Source organism: Leptidea sinapis, chromosome 26 (genome assembly GCF_905404315.1).
Source record: "Leptidea sinapis chromosome 26, ilLepSina1.1, whole genome shotgun sequence".
Lineage (NCBI taxonomy): Eukaryota > Metazoa > Arthropoda > Insecta > Lepidoptera > Pieridae > Leptidea > Leptidea sinapis.
The window spans coordinates 4,542,528-4,563,545 of NC_066290.1; the positions used below are offsets into that span (position 1 = coordinate 4,542,528).

Below are 21,018 nucleotides of genomic sequence, written 5' to 3' on the forward strand. Positions count from 1 at the left end.
CTACATGGCAAAATGAGAACACAAATTGCTTTACAGCTGCAATGACTCGTAGGCATTTTACTATTATCTGATATTATGTCACATCTACGTTTTTCATCTGTTTAAGGTCAAAGAGAGTTCAAAAAAACAGCTGATTAGGGTTGAGGGAATCATTGTTTTTGCGAAAACTTAGCACTTTAAATATTGTATTAAAATATAATGCTAATTCATTTCTGATTTCACATAGTCATTAGAGATGACCTAAGGAATGTCTGGTTCAAAGCATAGTATACCCATTTAGTTTCACCTTATATTACCGGAACGTACGAGGATTACGTACAACAACACTTTATCGTAACACCTGCATTAACACCTATGACGTTATATGCCTAACCGAAACGTGGTTATTGGATGGAGCGCACTATAGCGAATTATTTGACGATAGGTATATAGTCTGGAGAAGAGACAGAAACTATAACGAGACGGGTCAGTCATAGGGGGGTGGGATACTCATTGCCGTGCTCCGTGACATTGTCGTGGACGAATGTGAGGGCTGGTGTTCGTCAGCTGAGGATATATACATTACTCTAACACTTCAAAAAATCTAAGGTAAGTTACAAAATACATTAATGCACAGTTTATATATGTAAACTTAATCTTGGTAATTCATTTGCGATCCAGTTATTTTATGGAAAAATTGACTTATAATTATGTGACTCAGATTATATGAAGATATCGCACAACACCTCCAAGAGCAGCAGGATGATACAGCTGATGCAATGTGGACAGATTTTCAATTATACTGCAATGAGAAAGCAAAAGAATATTTGGGAGTATCTAAAGGTGCCATCAATAATAACAAGGACACTAGCCGGTGGAATGAAGAAGTGAGAGCAAAACTGGAAACTAAGAAATCACCATTTAAGCTATGGCAACAGATGAAAGACGATGCTGGCCACCAGGCTTATAAAATTGCTAAGAAAATTGCAAAACGACGAGCCGTCGCACAAGCCAAGGCAACCACCAGGGATGATTTCTATGCTAAACTTGAAACTGCCTCAAACGATAAAGAAATCTTTAAGTTGGCACAACGCAAACACCAAAGTAGTAGTACTGTCACAAATAAATTTATCAAAAATGAACAAGGAAAACTACTGACATCAAACGAAGACATAAGAGACCGCTGGAAAGAATACTACACAGAACTACTAAATGAAGTATTCTCCAGTGAGGCACCACAAGATATACCTGCTACAGAAGGCCCTATCCCGTGTATAAGCGCTGAAGAGATAACTCTGGCAATAAAGCGAAAGGCAAGTAATAAAGCCACTGGCCCTGATGATATCCCTGCTGAATTCTGGAGGCGAATAGGAGATACCGGAGTACTGTTTCTGACAAAACTTTTCAACAAGTTCCTGGGTGATGGAATTCCCGACGAATGGCGAAAGAGCTTTCTCATCCCTTTCTATAAAAATAAAGGTGATATAAGACTCTGCAAAAATTACAGAGCTATAAAGCTTATCTCCCATTCCTTCAAAATATGGGAAAGAGTCATCAACAAAAGTCTTCTTGAAATAACTAACGTCACTGAAAACCAATGCAGATTCGTCGCCGGTAAATCCACAACTGATGCCATACATTCAGTCAGAATAATGATGGAAAAGTACAGAGACAACAAACAAGACTTGCACATGATATTCATCGACCTACAAAAAGCTTTCGACCGGATATCGAGAGAATTAATTTGGCACGCTCTAAGGGCCCAGAGTGTCCCCGAGCATTACATAATGATTGTCAAAGATATGTACCACCAAGTATCAACAAAAGTGCGAAGTCCAGCCGGAACAAGCGATGAATTTCATGTTAAAGTTGGCGTGCACCAAGGTTCCACACTCAGTCCTCTGTTATTTAATATTGTAATGAACCATCTCACACTCAAATTTGCAGCGAGTGCCACCATGGGACATCTTATACGCTGACGATGTCGTCATCATCAGTGAAGATGTGAACAACCTGCAGTAGACTTTAGAAAAGTGGAGAGAAGCTCTGGAAACATCAGATCTGCAAATAAGCAGAGAGAAGACCAAGTACATGCATTGTAACTTTAGTAGCATCAACAGCAAGAACACCATCTGTCTGCAGAACACCCAGCTAAAAGAAGTGGACCATTTCAAGTACCTAGGGTCAGTCATCAGTAAAGATGGGTCAATAGACACAGATATCACCCATCGCATAAATACGGGGTGGATGAAATGGAGAGAACTATCTGGGGTGCTATGCGATAGCCGAATGCCCGTGCGCATAAAGGGACGAGTATATAGAGCAGCCGTCCGACCGGCTATGACATACGGAGCCGAATGCTGGCCACTCAAAAAGCAGCACGAACATCAATTGCACTACGCAGAGATGAAGATGCTCAGGTGGGCAGGTGGTGTAACTAGGCTGGATCAGGTTAGAAACATACACATAAGAGGCACCTTTAAAGTAAGACCTATCCCAGATAAACTGCAGGAGAGCCGTCTGCGGTGGTACGGACATGTTATGAGGCGACCATACAACCACATGAGCAGAAAAGTGTTAGATATTGTAACTAAACCTCGAGGACGAGGAAGACCCCGAATCACATGGATGTCTATAGTAAATAAGAACCTGAAAGAAACCCACATAAACAAAGAGACGACCCAGGACCGAGCCACCTGGAGAAACATGATACGGAGGGCCGACCCCAAATAAAATGGGAAAAGGCCAGACCAAGAAGTACTTAAAAGACCTTTAGATATGTTTATAATTTTAGGAGAATTTAATATGCCAAACTTAACCTGGACACCTGTAAATGATGGGTGTTATTATGTCCCAAGTAACGTAGATAGCCCGATTCAATGTGATTTATTTGACAAAATGAATTTATGTAATTTATCACAATATAATTTAGTGACGAATCACAACAATAGAATATTGGACCAAATTTTTTCTAATAACGATATCTCAGTCTCCCGCTGTACTTCCCCCTTGATCGATGAAGACCCTCACCACCCAGCACTCTGTATTGATAGTGATTGCATGCAATTAGACAAATTGACACCTCGTCCACACACAAAACACTTATATATGTCTGGTGATTACAATTCCATTTGTAATAAACTGAATATGATTGACTGGCCTTATGAAATAGGTAGTAAATAATTCAACGATGCAATTAATTATTTTTATGATACTCTAAATATTCTTCGTGACACATATGTGCCAACTAAGATTGTCACGTCAAACTCTAAATACCCTCCATGGTTTAAAACACCCCTCATCAAAGCCATTAAAGAAAAACATAAACATCGACGCAAATACATAATTTACGGTAATATTTCTGACTACAACTCATTTCAAATACTAAGAGACCGTATTAAGACATTAGAAAGAAGTATGTTTGATACTTACATTACAAATATTGAGAATAATATAAATAAAAACCCTTAAGCTTTTTGGTCATACATTAAAAGTAGAAACCAAAGCAATAACTACCCGGCTGTACTGAGACTCGGACAGAATTCATCTGACTGTGGAGAGGATATTTGTAACATGTTTAGCTGCTACTTTCATTCTACGTTTTTACCACGAGATATTACCAATGAAACACCAGGTGATTTATTGGATGAGTCTAATCATACATTATCTGACATTGGAGATATTGAGAATGATGCATCGGAAGTACTTAAACTAATGTAGTCATTAGACCTAAAGAAGTCAGCTGGCCCTAACAACATACCTGCTATCTTTATAGTTAAATGTGCTAAAAGTTTATGTACTCCTCTTTCAATCCTATTTCGAAGATCCTCCAAAGAGGCATGTATTCCAACCATCTGGAAGTCAGCATACATAACACGGATTTATAAAAAAGGTCGTAGGGCCCTAATAGAAAACTATAGACCCATATCTAAACTGTGCAAAAATTGTATACAAGCAAATATATGCTACACTTAAACATACAATTAGCCAATCACAATATGGGTTTTTAAAAGGTAAATCTACTACTTCCAACCTAATGTTGTGTAGTGACCTCGTGTCTGATTTGAATGGTCTGGAACCCAAACTACAATTATGTTATCCAGGTAGACGAAAATTTTCATATAATTGTTCATAATATGAAAACTACCAAACTATGTAATATGTTTATGGGACCAATTGGCATCTATTTCACATCAAACAAAAGAAGAATTACGTAAATCATAAAATCTCAGAGTAATCGGTGTACATATATAAAAAAAATACTGATCAAATTGATAACCTCCTCCGTTTTGAAGTCGGTTAAAAGAAGCCCGTTGAGTTTGTTGCGGCGAACGGTGAAGAGCGGGCTCTTTTCAGGTCTGAGGTAATCTTTTTGGAATGGGTGGTAGTTTTTGACTTTCAATAAGTGATGTCACATCCTATTTTGGCTAAAAATATTTGAATTTGAATTTATTAACATTATAATTATCACAATTTGTACCAAATTGGTTAATGTGCTTATGAACATACAGACCATTATAAAGTACATATTGAAATGCAGTCGTCAAAATGTTTATTTTTTAAATATTTCTTTTAATGATTCTTTGTTTAAAACAAAACTTACATAATTATTTTAACAGTGTAATACTAAAAATTATTGTTTTCATTAGTTGAGTAAATGCTAAATTAATTTTTTAATAGTAACCCTAATTTAAAAAGTTCTGTTCATTGTGGTAGAACAGAACTTACATAATTATTATTTTAACAATGTAATACTAACCTAAGTTTTACGTAAAAAATATTTTTTTAACGATCAAATATGTCTGATAGGGATACCTAATTCAGAAAGTGAAAGTGTGCAGCCTCTTGCAAAGATATCAAAATCGCACTATTATACAATACCAAGTCATCAGTTAGTAAATTGTATTTTTATGATTCAAGTGTGCAATTGCCTGCATTAAGAACGTGTATATTTTGTAAAAATATAGTAATTGTATAATAGTAGTAGATTAAAATTTACACAATTTTTATTGCATATAATATATGAATATTAATTTTAAATTGATTTAAATTTCATTTTTATTAAAAACAATACACTTTTACATTTGCCTGAATAATAAATTTAATAAAGTCTGACAAAATGGTATTTTAAAAGCAGCACACCAATATTTTTTCTTATTTGTTTTTTTAATATGAACATAAAAAAATAAATAAATTTATTTAATTTTGTAATCATACTTGGACTTATATTAACTATTCATTATTGATATTTATAGTTTAAGATCTTTATTAATATACTGTAATAACTATCTAAAATTCTTGAATTAACCAGTATATTAAAGTCACTCTGATTTTTTTTTCTGTATATTTTAATTTCCATGATCCTTCCATGATGATTATGATAAAAAATATGTAATTACATATTTTTTATCATAAATATTTCAGTACCCAACAATCCTCGCAATGGTCACAAAATATTATATTGAAACTGGACATCACAATATCAGTTAAATACCAGACATACTATTAATTTTATGTAAGTATTGGTTGGTCGATTATATTACCGTATCGACCAATTGTCACAGTAATACCGTCAGAGGCAACATCCCATAGACCAAGAATAGTAACTAGACTAATTGATAGCTTCCGTCTCACTCATACGAGAAAAAGAAAAACTTATGAAAGTCTTATGTAAAGAAATGAAATAGAGTGATCAGATTTTTTGCCATGCGTGCCGGTTGTTTCAAGATTAGCACACCCGGTGTGCTAAGCAAACTTGACAACGCTGCACAGAAAACTTGTGAAACGTGTGAAATATCCACTATTTATTCAAAATCAGTGACAATTTTAAGTGGAATCGAAGGAAATGTGGTGCGATGTTGTGTTTGACAATGAAAAAGAGATAGAGAAATAACACCTGTGTTATATTATGTACCTATTGTACCTATATATAAAGGGTATTATCTGTCTCATGTTGGCCACGCGAAACCGATGTCTAGCTATTATACTTGGTCTATGCAACCTTCAATGTAACTATTACCGAAGTAACTAATGAAAATAATTGAGTTGTCACGATTTTTAAGGAATTTTTGAATTAAATAATTTTGTATATGAAAAAATAAATATATATTTAATAAACTGTCATCATTTTCTGGAGAAAATTCGTAATATTGTATTTTTTTATCATGCCATACTTAGTTCCTGTCATAATCTGTACTTTTGTGCCTATTACTTGTACAAAATAATTTCTATGTTTCACATCTGCCAGGCATCCCGTTACGGCTCACAATTTTTTTTAAAAATTCTTTTGAATAACGTTATACTTTAGTTTTGAACATTTTCTGGAATCTTGTTGTAAAAGCATATACATCGTCTCACAAAGGACTTACTAACTCGACTTAGCCGAGTAGTAGGCATTATAAGCTTATGTCTGTTCCTGGTGTTAACATTATGGTTATGAAAGTTTCTATCAAGTTCACTTATGTTCCTATGAACATACATCACATTATCAAGAATATATATTGAGAAGCAACAGTCAAGATGTTAATTTATTTTAATTTTGCTCTCAATGACCGCGCGAATAGCCATCTTCTGCAGCAAATATATTGTATTAATATCGGCAGCGTTGCCCCATAGCAATATACCATAGGACATAATACTATGGAAATAACTAAAGTATACTAGTCGCGCCGTATCTCTCAGTTAATTGTGTATTTTTTAACCACGTATGCTGCAGAACTAAGTATATTTGCCGATCGTTCAATATGGGGGCCCATTGTAATTTGGAATCTAGAGTAATGCCAAGACATATAGCAGATTCCATCGGTTTTATCACCTCTCCGTTTAACAAAACACTTGCATCAACATTTTTGACATTCGGTACGGTAAATTTAATATATTTAGTTTTCTTGCTATTTAACAATAGGTTATTAGCGCTGAACCAGTACACGATGTCAGATAGAATATCGATCACTTCGTCATACATAGCTTGGTTTCTTTTCACTTTGAAAATCATCGTGTCGTCCGGAAACAATACTACCTTATGTTTTTTCTCTATAAGATTAGTAAGATCATTTATATATATATATATATAAGGAAGAGGAGGTCCGAAAATTGACCTTTGTGGTACCCCCATACTGAGAGGAGTCCCAGAAGATCTCTTGCCTTTCACGTCGACCTTCTGAACTCTATTGTTTAGATATGAAATCAGAAGATCGAGCGCAGTTACTTTTATGCCATAGTGACATAGCTTCCTGACCAATATAATCAGTGTTTTCCGAGGTGAACTTACTTCCATGAATATATCATTATGTGGAGCGGTTCTAGTCACGGACACGTCTCTCAGTATGATGACCGAATGGACCAGGTAGACGCCGTAGCTGAGCCTGCTGAGAGGCACCCACGGATACCAGCGCAGGAAACTGTTTACTAACGCTGAAAATTATATGAAATATTACTTCACACAAATACTATAGATTCTGCCATATTGATGACTATAATAAAATGTTCGTTCCTGTTTTATTACGATTATTATCAGTTTAATTTGCTTAGTGTTTTATTATGTTATAATGCTGCTTGTTGAGACATAACATGGTCTGCTGAGCCCCTCAATGAAGGGGTTAAGAAAGCTGCTGAGAATATGTGAACGTTATGCGGAGGCCCATGGTCTTCGATTCAATACAAATAAAAGCGAATTTATGATATTTAAGTCGGGTAATAAAATTTACGAACTTATAGAACCTCTATCGCTGTGTAACGCACCACTGAATATGGTAACGAAGTTTAAATATCTTGGCCACTGGGTCTCCGCCAACCTAAGTGATAACCTAGACTTAGAGAGGGAGCGTAGGGCGTTGGCTGTCCTCTGTAATATGCTGGCCCGAAGGTTCGCGCGTTGTAGTGAACAAGTCAAAATAACTCTGTTTAAGGCTTATTGCCAAGCATTTGGACCGGCTACACGCAGAGGGCATACAACGCGCTGCGAGTGCAATATAATGACGCGGTTACGGAGTGATGGGGCTACCTAGGTTTTGTAGCGCATTCGGCATGTTTGCGGAGGCGCGCGTTGATGATTTTTACGCGATCATTAGAAAAAGATGCGCATCATTAATGAACGGGCTCCAGGCTAGCCCCAACACTATCCTAAGCGCGTTGGCATGCATGTGGGACTCCCCACTGCTGAGGCATTGGATAGGTTTGCATGCGCCTCTAGCTAAGTGCAACTTATTGTGAAAATGACTAACCTTACTAACATAATTTTTAACTAATGATATAAGATAAATTGTAACTAACATATAATTACTAACATTACTTAGTCTAAGAAAAATTGTTACTCACTTAATAAATAATACTTAGGGATGTATCGTGTCCGAAATAAATGATTATTATTATATACACAGACTTTAGTGGAAAATAAAAAAAGTGTTAGAAAAACTTGCATTTAATGGAATTCGACGTAATCTTCGGCGATGTTTCAAGTATTACATTACTTAGAGTACACAAAAGGGTTACATGGTTTGAGTCCAATTGCATTAAAGTTACATCTGGTGTACCCCAAGGCTCAATTTTAGCATGCGCATACTATCTTTTGTGAATTATTGAATAAACTTGAACTCAATAGAAACAAATGTCATCATAATATTAATCAGTAAGTCAAATTATTGTTACAAACTTAATGCTTCTGTTTTGAAAAAAGTAGACATTAATAGAGACCTGGGTAAGTATTACTTACTTAGGGTAGGCTGGACTGTAAATTGACCCCAAATATTCACATTAATAATGTTTGTAATAAAGATCGTTTAAGATCGAGTGAGCAGTTTAAAAAAACCTTTATCTATATAAAACGTTAATGAGGCCTCAGGTAGAATACGCAGTCACTACATGGAATCCTTTTTATGAAAAGTATATTAATTATAGTATAGTAACGTAAACATAAAAAGTTTTTAAAATGCATGCAGTATAAAATATACGATAAAAGTCACACCTCTTATGAGCAACTGATAAAAAAGTATTGCCATTTGGATCTAAAATCTAGAAGATATTATCTTGAAGTGATGGTATTATATGACATTTGTCACAATCGCAACGATTGTATTGATAGTAATAATAAAATACGCTACATAGTGCCGGTTCACACACACATGCGTGCTACAAAAAAGTCACACGAAGCTAAATATTTAAAATTCTCTAGAATCTCTATGTTACGTCCTCGTATTATTTCCAGCTAATATAGTGTTCCTATATTTTTCAATAGAAGTACACTTACGGACATTTCCAAATACACAAGACAATGTAAATAATGCAGCACCGCATGCCCAAATTGGTCTGTTGAAAGCGGCGTAGAGTGCACTCTCAATTGCCGTGAACTCTCGCCAGAGGACCATGGAACCAGTCAGTTGTGTCACCATCATCGTCGTGAAACCCACGCAGGAACCAATTATGGCCCATTTCTGAAAATTTATTTCCATTAGGCGCCGACCCCACCGCGTACGGTCTAGCGTTCAGAGTTCTGAGTTCTGTGTTCCGCGGTCACACTTGTGCACACTGCGAGCCTCCGGTCTAGTTTGGAGATCAGTTTGACTAGGTAATCATTGCCACTGGTAGGTGACACATAAATAACCCGACTCGATAAAAAGTTCCATAGCGTTGGACATTGTGCTTAAACTTGATTTCGACAAAAATACTTTTACACTTTGACCGTCGTGGTCGCAGTGGATAGGATTCTATAGGCCTACTCCACGTATACGCAGAACTCGGATCTCTGACCACCGCACAAGTGGGGCCGGTGCCTTACCAGTAATTTTTTGATATCGATTTTTGTGTATGATTTTGTCAAATGTGGCTTTTTTTCTTACATTAAATATACGCGCACCCTCGACTGGAACTAAAGTTTACAGAACAATGGAAATTGGTGGGGCGCAAGGCGCCTCCTCGCTGAGAATGCCGAATGGAAATTACACCTATAGCGAAACTCAGCGTCGTGATTTACTAACGAAAGGTGCAGAAGAATCAGTTGGATACAGACACACCCAGCGCGAAGACTGGAAGATGGCGGCTACAGTCTGTTCTCTACACACACTAGACTAGGCGATAAGCACTTTCCTTAGCTTCAAATCTCCAGCCTGGACAGAATCTTACCGGCCTTCTTGCAGAAAGGAAAAGAAATCCTACTACCACACATTATGAAAGTATGTAGGGCAAGTCTGGCGTACGGATATATTCCCGAGCCAAGTGGAAGGTCCAAGGTCATTTTCATCCCTAAAGCTAGGAAGAACGACGCCTCATCTCTAAAGTCCAGCAATCTCTAAAGCACCAGCTTTGAATGATAAATTCGTAGTCATCATAGCTAGCTATTATTATTATTGGAGGGGGAAATAAGCATAAAAACCTGTAGATCTATTGTGCCCCCTACGTGTGCTTGAACACACGCCCTAGCGATGACTATGTTTATTGTGATGAGACATTTGGGCATCGTTTAAAGAAATTTTTCCTTGCATATTCGGAGTCCAATTTGTATCTATATCCCATCCTCTAGGCCTATGACCTTTTTTTATATAAAAGGGGGAAACGGGCAAGAGGCTCACGGGATGTGGAGAGGTAAGGCAACCGCACATAGACATCCGCAACATCAGGTCTCAAAGGATGCGTTGCCGGCCTTTAAGGTAGGAGTATGCCCTTTTCTTGAAGGTCCCTAAGTCGTATCGGTTCGAGAAAAACGCAGGTGGTAATTGATTACACAAAGTGGCTGTGCGAGCCAAGAAATTTCTTGCAAAACGCGCGGTTGTGGAATGCCAGACGTCAATGTGATGCGGGTGGTACTTTGCACGTTATGTCCGGTGGTGGAATTCGGACGCTGGAATCAGCCCGAACAGCTCTTCTGAGCACTCCCCGTGATAAAAGCGATAAAAGATGAAGAGAGAAGCCACATCTCTACGCAATGTCAAAGAATCAAGCCGATCGGGGATGACTTGATCGTCGATGACTCGAGCCGCGGGGTGGGGGTATCGACAATAAATTTTTCCTCACGGACATTGATTGACACAACCCCTACTCCCAGCATCTGTCCGATGCTGGGTTTGGCGAATGGTTTAGAGGAATATCAATACAGTGACCCCCTAAACAAGGCCAAAGACTATCCTTCTCGAGGTTGCCGCCCGTTTTTTGGCCAAGTGCCGTCGTAGAGTCATTAAATAATTTGTATTAAGGTAATTGGCAGAACAGAAACCTCTGGCCGCTCTCCCCCAACCTACCCACATAATACTTTGCTCCTTCACCTCACCTCATGTGGTCGAGAGGTTGAGGGCTCACTCACATCAATGGGTAAGGAACATGCGATCACCCACGTGGTTGTGCCGTGCGTGGATACCCATAAGGAGGGAGTAAGGAATCCTGGTGGTTGAGCGGATAGCGGTCAGTCAGTTACCTGCTTGATGCAACACACCTCTTTGGCCCTAATCTTCCTCTCAAACGGGCGGTCGGGGACTAGCCATCCTCGATCAATCGGCTGTGGCTTCCCGTCAGAGGGCTGTCGGCGAGTGACCCAAATCCATGTAGGTGCCTATGGCCCGGTCGCGGATGTTGAGGTGAGCGCGGGAGGCTCTCTTCCTCACGTATGTGGCTTCTTCATTACTCGGCCGTCAGTCATCAGGTATTCACGGTGAGGGTTACTATATCCTCGCAGTACCCCTGGCGGACATGTACATAGAGGTGCATGACGTCCCCGACTGAGGCTCCGAGGTGGGTGACGAGGATGAATTACATCATTATATACCCATGGATAAAAAGAGATCAACCGACCACAAAAATCCAGCTGCTCCCTCGGGAGCGCTAAGCCAATCCGTTTAGACTGCGGGTGCTCCTACATCGACGAAAGAGTCTTCCTTGCTGGAACTTTCCATCCTGAAGGAAGCCATACCGGCAACAACCTTTACGGACGATGCCTGGACGCTACCCATCAGGAAGGGAGATGCCAAGCCTACTTACAAGGCACCTAGCAGGACCGCAAGAAATCGCGCGCGAGCCGAGGCTAGAAAAGCGAGGATAAAAGCCGCCAAAAGTAACCCCCCTAAACCTAAAGAGGTACAGGGCGACACCGCCACTGTCGATAAAGGCAGGACAGCCGACGATCGTATCAGTATAAGGAGGTAGTAAGCCCCAAAAAAGGGCCACGTCGGAAACGCGCTGGCAAAAGCGTTCAGGAGAGGGCGGAAGCTCGTGCTGTTTCTGGGCAAGGTCCACACCTACCCAAGAGCAGCAAAAGAGCTCGCCCTGATGACACCTTGTCACCCCGCAAGGACGTAAAGCGTACGCGAACGAACCCGCGGCCTACTCCCAAAATGGGCTCCGTTAATTACGTAGACATGTGCAAATCCAACGATTTGCTAGTCGCGATAATGAACGAGCTCTTCAGGGATATAAAAGCTGAACAAGCCCAGGCGATACAGTTGGCAATAGAGGGTGCGATAGACGCAGAAGTCTGCGCCGCCACTTCTTCCACTGACCCCTTCAGGCTGCCCAGCTTCAAAGGCAGAGTCAACTATGGTGAGGGTACTGTTATTGATTCATTACTTAGAAACACTATGGCAGGATAACTGCTGACTCTAAGCAATGACGACACCTTAACTAGTAACCGATATTAATTATTACAGTATGGGAAAAGTTAGTCTGTTTCCAAAAACCGTCGCGACCGCACGTTTTTCTATATCTTCTATCTCCTTATATGTAATTCTAATTTTTAGTTGAATTAAACAAATAATAATTAAAAATTGATTTTTTAAAAACTTAACTGAGACCCACCCCGTAACAGTGGTGTCAGAAGTGGGATTTCCAGTAAGAAAAGATAAAACTGGTATCCCTTACGGGTCAATTAAAAGTGAAAAAATTAAATAAGCAAGTGAGTTTTGAAAGTACTAGTGCAAGTGAGTTCAAAGTCATAGTGAATCTGTCTCAAACCTACCAATCAAAACCCAGAATCGAACGAAGCTGCTAAGATACGCTTCTCCCTTCCTTGATTCTTTTATAAAATCAAGGTCACGATTTAGTGGAAGTGCATACTGCTTCCATTACTACCGTCGTTTCAATCGCTTTGCTGCTGCTGTTGTGACCATCGCGGCTGCAGCCTTTAACATCACGGCATCCCGAAACCGAACTGACGAGTTTTCCACGCCATTCGTCGAACATCGGAAGAACAGGCATGAGTTTCCCGTTATTATTGTGAGTCAGAAATTATCTTTTGTTAGCTGTTATTGTCAAGTTTGTTATTATGTTATTTTCTCAATTCTAAGTTTCCAGAATGACCACCAAAAGTGATAAATCTTCAGATATCGTGTTATCTGAACAATACCCAATAAATGTATTGTGTAATTCTATAACACCGAACAACGGACAAAAAGAGAGCTTAACTGCATTTTTAACTAACTGTCAAAACGCTCTAAGTTTAGCATCGAAAAGCCAAAAAGATCTATTACTAAAATTTATAATTGCAAATTTAGAGGGTAAAGCACAAATAGCATGTTCAAATAAAGTCATAGACACTTTTGATGATTTAAGAGCTACACTTAAACAAAATTTCGGTGACCGCAAACATTATAATCACCTACTCTTGGAACTACAGTCTTGTAAACAATCACCATCAGAATCGGTTGCACAGTTTGCGCTACGCCTAGAAACTTGCCCCACAGATTTACAATCGAAAATACACAATTCAGACCTTTTAAAAAAGGAATTACCAGGTCGCATAGCAATGACCGAAGACCTAGCTTTGTTTGCCTTCACCAGAGGGTTGACTCCGCGACTCAGTTATATAGTTCGATGTCGGCAACCAAATAACCTAAATTCCGCAATCAGCACTGCCGTCGAAGAGGAAAAAATCAAAAACTAAACGAGAAACTCACAAAACGTTACCACAAATAATCGTGTACCATTTAACTCTTAAAACCAGATTTCACGGATATCTGGGCCACCTATCGTTTGTAGATATTGTAAAAACGTAGGACATGATATTTCCCAATGTCGGAAACGGCAATATAATAATTCACGGCGAAACGCTAACAACAATAGCGACTCATATCAACGGACGAATCATATTTCTATTGAAATGCCGAGTACGCCAATCCCACGGGAACAAGATAATGAGTGCGATTTAAACTGAAGAGTTAGGTATCGGGATTGTGTCGCCGAGTGCCTGATAATTGCCATAGAATAAATAACGACACAGAGATGGCAAATCGTGTAAATATACGTTTGCCCACAAACCTTCAGTCTAAATCTAATATAAATAATAAATCTACTAAATCGCACAAGAACCATAATTCACAAAAACCTACTAATTCTACTAAATCAAGTAACTTTACTATATCAAAAAATATTTCTAAATCCACTAAATCATACAATGATACTTATTCACAAAAACCTACTAATTCTACTAAATCAAATAACTTTACTATATCAAAAATAAATTCTAAATCTACTAAATGGCATAATGATACTAATTCACAAAAATCTAATACCTCAACTACCAAGCTCTCGGTAGACCTCATGTTGCCAAATTCCAATAAAATACATTACACTGAGCCTGCCGAGCCTTCCAAATCTAAATTCACCAGCCATACCAACTCTTTAAACACTACAAAATCTTCTAAAAATAAAAATCTGAAGAATTCTAGGTCTGATATTCCTAATTTTAACCCATCTCAAAGTTCTGAATCCGAACAACCTAAGCCATTTTGTTCCGAAATTTTAGATCATTTCCTACATACTAACTATAAGGAATGTAACACTAACACAACCCCTTTCCTTACAATATATGACGTGACACAATCCAATACAAAGCTCAGTTTTATCGAACTACAAACGTCACATACTGCGAAACCAATTAAATTATTAATAGATACTGGTAGCTCAATTTGTTTAATAAAAGATACATCACTTCCATCTCTCCCAAAATTAGAAAATCAAATATTAAAATTCCTAAGGGATAAATGATCCTTTTCTGAAACGAAAGGAAAGTTCGTACTTTCATTGAAATTTAGCGATCCTTCTGTTCCCATCCTACCATTTTATTTTCACGTCGTGAGTAACGTTAATTTGGACTATGACGGTATGATGAGGAGGTTGGTGATGACTTCATTAACGCTTACAGGGCATCAACTATCAAAATTCACAGATAGTATTTAATAATAACCCATTACAGTCTTACAAACTCAAATCACTACTATATATATAGAACTATAATATAATATATAACTAGATACTATGTATATATATAGAAATATTTATAGAATGTGACGTTACTAACCCTGAAATAAAAGAAGGCCTTATCCTATGTAATCAACTACCAGAATATCCAAAACTCTTTCTCTCGTTGCCTTGTCCGAGTAAATCCTAATAATAAAATCAAATTGTCGGTGCTTAATATCTCTGAAACTGAAACGGAACTGAAAGATTTAAATTTTGAATTACAGCCTGTTTCACAAATCCTCGAAACAGAGTCTATCGAGTCGACCTCTTGTAATATATTTTACAGCTCTGATTCTCAAAATCCTCATAGCGGAAGTTCCCTGACCTCTAAAGTACAAAAATCTCTCAGATGTGAACATTTAAACTCGGAGGAAGAAAGTCGACTTCGTAAACTTTGCTCTCGCTTCGCGGATATATTCTACATGGAAGGTGATTCATTGACTTCCACTAAGACTTTAAATCATGAAATTCGCACCACTTCCGAAGGGCCAATCCAAGTCAAAAGCTACCGGTTTCCGGAATGCCATAAGGAGGAAGTATCTAAGCAAATTAAAGGTTTACTCGAACAAAAACTCATTCGTTCTTCTATGTCCCCGTGGTCCGCTCCTATTTGGGTTGTACCCAAAAAACAAGACGCCTCCGGTAAAAAGAAATGGCGCATTGTCATTGATTACCGCAAACTAAACCAAATTACTGTTGGTAATGCCTATCCTATCCCAAATATCACAGATATCCTTGACCAACTTGACCATAGTAAATACTTTACCACACTTGATTTGGCCTCCTCTTTTCATCAGATAGAAATGATATCCGAAGACCGAGAAAAGACCGCTTTCAGCATTTGCGGTACAGGGTCCTTATCTGGCCACTATGAGTGGACTAGGACGCCATTTGGGCTTAAAAATGCACCCTCTACGTTCCAGCGGCTGATGAATATTGTATTGACAGGCCAACAAGGTATTGACTGTTACACTTATCTTGATGACATCTGTTGTTTCGGACATGACCTTGACGACCATCTCCAGAAACTAGAAAAGATCTTCCTTAGACTCAGACTTCACAACCTTAAGCTACAGCCTGATAAGAGAGAGAGAGTCCAATACTCAGGTCATATCATATCAGATAAAGGCGTTAGGCCAGACCCCAAAAAGGTTGAATGTGTCCAGAACTTCCCAGTTCCCAAAAATCCTCGTGATATCAAATCCTTTTTAGGTCTCGTCGGGTATTACCGTCGATTTATTAATAATTTCTCCCACATCACTAAACCTCTTACTAGTTTATTAAAAAAGGATACTAAGTTCTACTTGCTTATAGAACAACAAACAGCGTTTGACCTTCTAAAATCAAAAATTACTACAGCTCCAATCCTACAATATCCCGATTTTACAAAATCATTCGTTATTACAACCGATGCATCTAATTATGCTGTGTCTGCAATTCTATCACCGGGTGAAATAGGGAAGGATTTGCCCATAGCTTTTGCCTCGAGAACACTCAATAAAGCTGAAGGCAACTATTCAACAACCGAAAAAGAATGCCTCGCCATTGTTTACGGTACAAAAGTATTCCGGCCCTACTTATATGGCCATAAATTTACGATCGTAACAGATCATAAACCACTACAGTGGCTTTTTAACTGCAAAGATCCGAGTTCCAAATTAGTCCGCTGGAGGCTAAAACTCGAAGAATTTGATTATGACATTACCTACAGAAAGGGCAAACTTAACTGTAACGCTGACTCTCGAAATCCTGTTCTTGCAGTCGAGGACGACTCTACTTCCACATCCGAAACATATGAAAACTTTTTAAAAGTTAGCCAACAACAAACTTTTTCATCTAATACGATAATCGAAGAACACAACGAATCCTTACTAAAAGCAAAATATAAACTAATCGTTTATCCGACCGCTATTGACCTCGATGACTCAATTCCGTACTGTTCAGAAGTAATTGACTTATCAAACAAGACAGCTTAAATGACATTCGCAATATCGAACGTGAACTTTATACATACTATAGCACTTCGAATGATAAACATCTTTACACACACTTGTTTCTTAAAGTTCATCATTACGACACTATTAATTATAAAGATATTTTTAATTTACTTAAAAGTTACCGTGACGTGATAACGACATGGTATATGGAGGAAAAAGAATTTGCAGTTTCAGACTTTCAAGACCCCTTTTACAAACTTTCGTTCACCAAAATCTATAATATGTTATCTTTTCTATTCCATGATACGGGTATTAAGATACATATCTATCACAACAATATCTTATTCCCTACTCCAAGTATAATACCTACTATTTTAAAAGATAATCACGACTCTCCGACCGCTGGATATCCGGGTAAAACTAGAATGTACGACAGGCTCAAAACAATGTATTCGTGGAAAAACATGCGAACAGACATTGTGACATACGTAAAAAATTGCAAATCATATCAAATTAACAAATCACTCTGACAAATTAACAAAGCCCCTATGATTATAACATCAACTGCTAGTAGACCAAATGAAAAGCTATTTCTAGACGTTGTAGGCCCATTACCCCACACCATTATAGGTATACCTAAGATCATAGTGACCGACCAAGGAACTAACTTCTGTTCTGATGTCTTCAAACAACTCGAAAGACTTTTTGGCATCAAACAAATATTCGCTGCTGCTCATCACCCCCAGACATGTGGCGCGTTAGAAAGGAGCCATTCGACCTTAAAAGAGTATTTAAGACTTAAGAGTACTTGCCCTGTGCTTCCCCGGGGCGTAAAAAGAATAGGGTAGTCCCAGGCCCAAGGGTGTCGTAAGAGGCGACTACGGGCTTATTGAAAGTGGGAGAGTCACGCTACCGTCTTTTGACGTCCGCACAATCGGGCCAGACTCGTCCGGGTTACTTACCACACTCGCACAAAATACCGGCTTGAAGTAGCGGCCTAGTGCCGCTATGTTTCGCATAGGTTAGTGTCGAGGACTGGAAGCCATCCCCCCCCCTCACCTTCCCCCCATCAAAAAATATGAGAGCGGTTTCTAAAGATAAATTACCCCAGGAGGGTACCAGCTCCTGTAGAGCCGGAGAATCCCTCCCCGAGCATTCGCGCTCGGGCTGCCCCTCGTATTCTGGGGAGGGCACAGTACCGCGCATGAACAAGTACAAACCCCGGGTACAAAATTGAGCACAATTTTATACCTCATGCCGGGGTATGTGTGTACGTTAGGGAGGATATCTGCTGTCGCCGTCTCGGCAATTTTGAGGGTAGGGACCTGTCTACTCTCTGGCTCCGCGTAAATTTAGTGGACCGCGTCCGCATCTATGCGTGCGTCTACAGGTCCCATAGTGGTAACGCAGAAACCGATCATCTCATGGGCTGCGTTCAAACGGCAATTGACGACGTGCTTGCACAGATCCCCTCCTTAGAAATCGTAGTCTTGGGTGATTTCAACGGGCACCATGCCGAATGACTTGGATCACGTACCACAGACTACGCAGGGCGATCTGTGCATAATTTTGCATTGGCGTATGGTCTGTCCCAACGCAGATCCCGGATGTGGATAGCCACATGCCGTCCTTATTAGATCTTCTGCTGCCTACACATCGCGATGGTTACCAGGTCTTTGTCGACGCCCCTCTCGGAACTTCCGACCATTCAGTCAGACCGGTCAGGAGTGTAGTGCCCATCCGACGCCAACGTCGTAGACCACCAGCGACCCGCCGCGTTTGGCACTACAAGTCAGCAGATTGGGATAGGTTGCGTTCCTTTTTTGCATCCTACCCTTGGGGCACCGTTTGTTTCCCTTCGGATGATCCTAGTGCCTGCGGCGTTGCAGTAGCCGATGTAAGTAAACTGCAGGGCATGGATATTTTTATACCAAGCTCTGTAGTACCGATCGGTGGCAGATCACAGCCCTGGTTCGATGCGTCAGTTAAAGCAGGATCTGACTGCAAAAAACAGGCGTATCGAACTTGGGTTGCGGCGCTGGGCACAAAGGATCCGAACTGCAAAGTTCTTAAGTGGAGATATAACCGTGCCTCCAGATTTTTTAAGCGGCAAATCGCCCGTGCGAAGTCAAAGCACGTCGTGAAAATCGGCGAGCAGCTTTCCAGTTACCCGACCGGAACACGCAAGTTCTGGTCGTTGTCGAAAGCTGCTCTCGGTAACTTCAACCAGCCGTCCATGCCGCTGTTGCACATGAGGAATGACACCCTGGCCCATACGGCAAAAGAGAAAGCCGATCTCCTGTGCACTCTTTTCGCCTCCAACTTGACACTTGACGACAACGGAAAAACACCGCCAAACATCCCGCGGTGTCAGAGGTTTCTATGCCTGAAGTACAGTTCAGACAGAAAACTGTGAGGCGAGATCTGTTTTCGTTGGACATCAGGAAGTCGAGCGGGCTGGATGGCATTTCTACAATCGTGCTTAGAACATGTGCCCCTGAGTTGACACCGGTGCTAACACGTTTATTCCGGCACTCTTATTCCAAAGGCGTAGTCCCTGACTCATGGAAGTCAGCCCTTGTCCATCCGATCCAAAAAAAGGATACAGTTCAGATCCGGCAAACTACAGGCCTATTGCTATAACCTCCCTGCTCTGCAAAATCATGGAGAGCATAATTAGCCGCCAACTTTTGGTATAACTAGAGGGTCGCCCGTTGATCAACGACCGACGATACGGCTTTCGCCATGGTTGCTCAACTGGCAATCTTCTGGTATACCTAACACATAGATGGGCGGCGGCTATTGAAAGCAAGGGGAAAGCCTGGCAGTTAGCCTGGATATAGCGAAGGCCTTTGATCGTGTATGGCACAAGGCGCTCCTCTCTAAACTTCCATCATTTGGGCTTCCCGAGAGCTTATGCAAGTGGACCTCCAGCTTCCTCACTGGGCGCAGCATACAAGTCGTTGTCGACGGTTTTTGCTCGAATCCCAAGCCCGTGAACGCTGGAGTGCCCCAAGGCTGTGTGCTATCTCCCACGCTGTTTCTTCTGCATATCAATAATATGTTTGACACCTCCAACATACATTGCTATGCAGATGACAGCACTGGTGATGCCGTATACACGGGCCATGCAGGTCTCTCTCGGGAAAACGTCAACCAGTGCCGGGAGAAACTTGTGTCTTCTATCGAGTCCTTTCTCGAGAAGGTCGCGGAATGGGGTAAATTGAACCTTGTCCAATTTAACCCCCAGAAGACTCAAGTTTGCGCGTTTACCACAAAAAAAACCCCATTTGTCGTATCACCGCTCTTCGATAACACTTCCCTTAAAGCCTCGCCTAGTATCGGAATACTGGGTCTCGAAATCTCGAGCGATTGCCAATTCCGTGGCCATCTGGAGGGCAAAGCCAAATTGGCTTCGAAGAAGCTGGGCGTCATCAATAGAGCTCGGCAATACTTCAAGCCGGCCCATATTCTAGCGCTCTACAAAACGCAGGTCCGGCCACACATGGAGTATTGCTGTCATCTCTGGTCTGGCGCACCCCGGTATCAGCTCGATCCATTTGACCGTGTGCAACGCAGAGCGACTCGAATTATCGGGGACCCAGTGCTCTGTGAACGGCTGGTTCACTTGGCGTTGCGTAGAGACGTCGCTTCATTGTGTGTCTTCTACCGCATTTATCACGGGGAGTGTTCCGAACAGCTCTTCAACCTGATTCCTGCCGCCGAATTTCACCTTCGCACGACACGCCACAAATTAGGATATCATAGCCACCATCTGGATGTGTGGTGGTCCTCCACAGGGCGGTTTTCAAGGAGCTTTCTTCCACGTACTACAAAGCTGTGGAATGAGCTTCCTTGTGCGGTGTTTCCGGGACGATACGACATG

The 21,018-nt window shown here is 40.3% G+C and overlaps 1 protein-coding gene across 1 annotated transcript in view; it reads right to left on the bottom strand.

Moving 5' to 3' along the window:
• The window catches only part of LOC126972411 (nose resistant to fluoxetine protein 6-like), a 59,709-nt gene that overhangs the window by 17,174 nt on the left and 21,517 nt on the right, over positions 1 to 21,018 (bottom strand). The window contains exons 7-8 of the mRNA XM_050819128.1: positions 9,224 to 9,407; positions 7,250 to 7,392 (exon numbers count right to left, since the gene is read on the bottom strand). Coding sequence (XP_050675085.1) covers positions 7,250 to 7,392; positions 9,224 to 9,407 — 327 coding nt within the window. The remainder of the gene's footprint in view (positions 1 to 7,249; positions 7,393 to 9,223; positions 9,408 to 21,018) is intronic.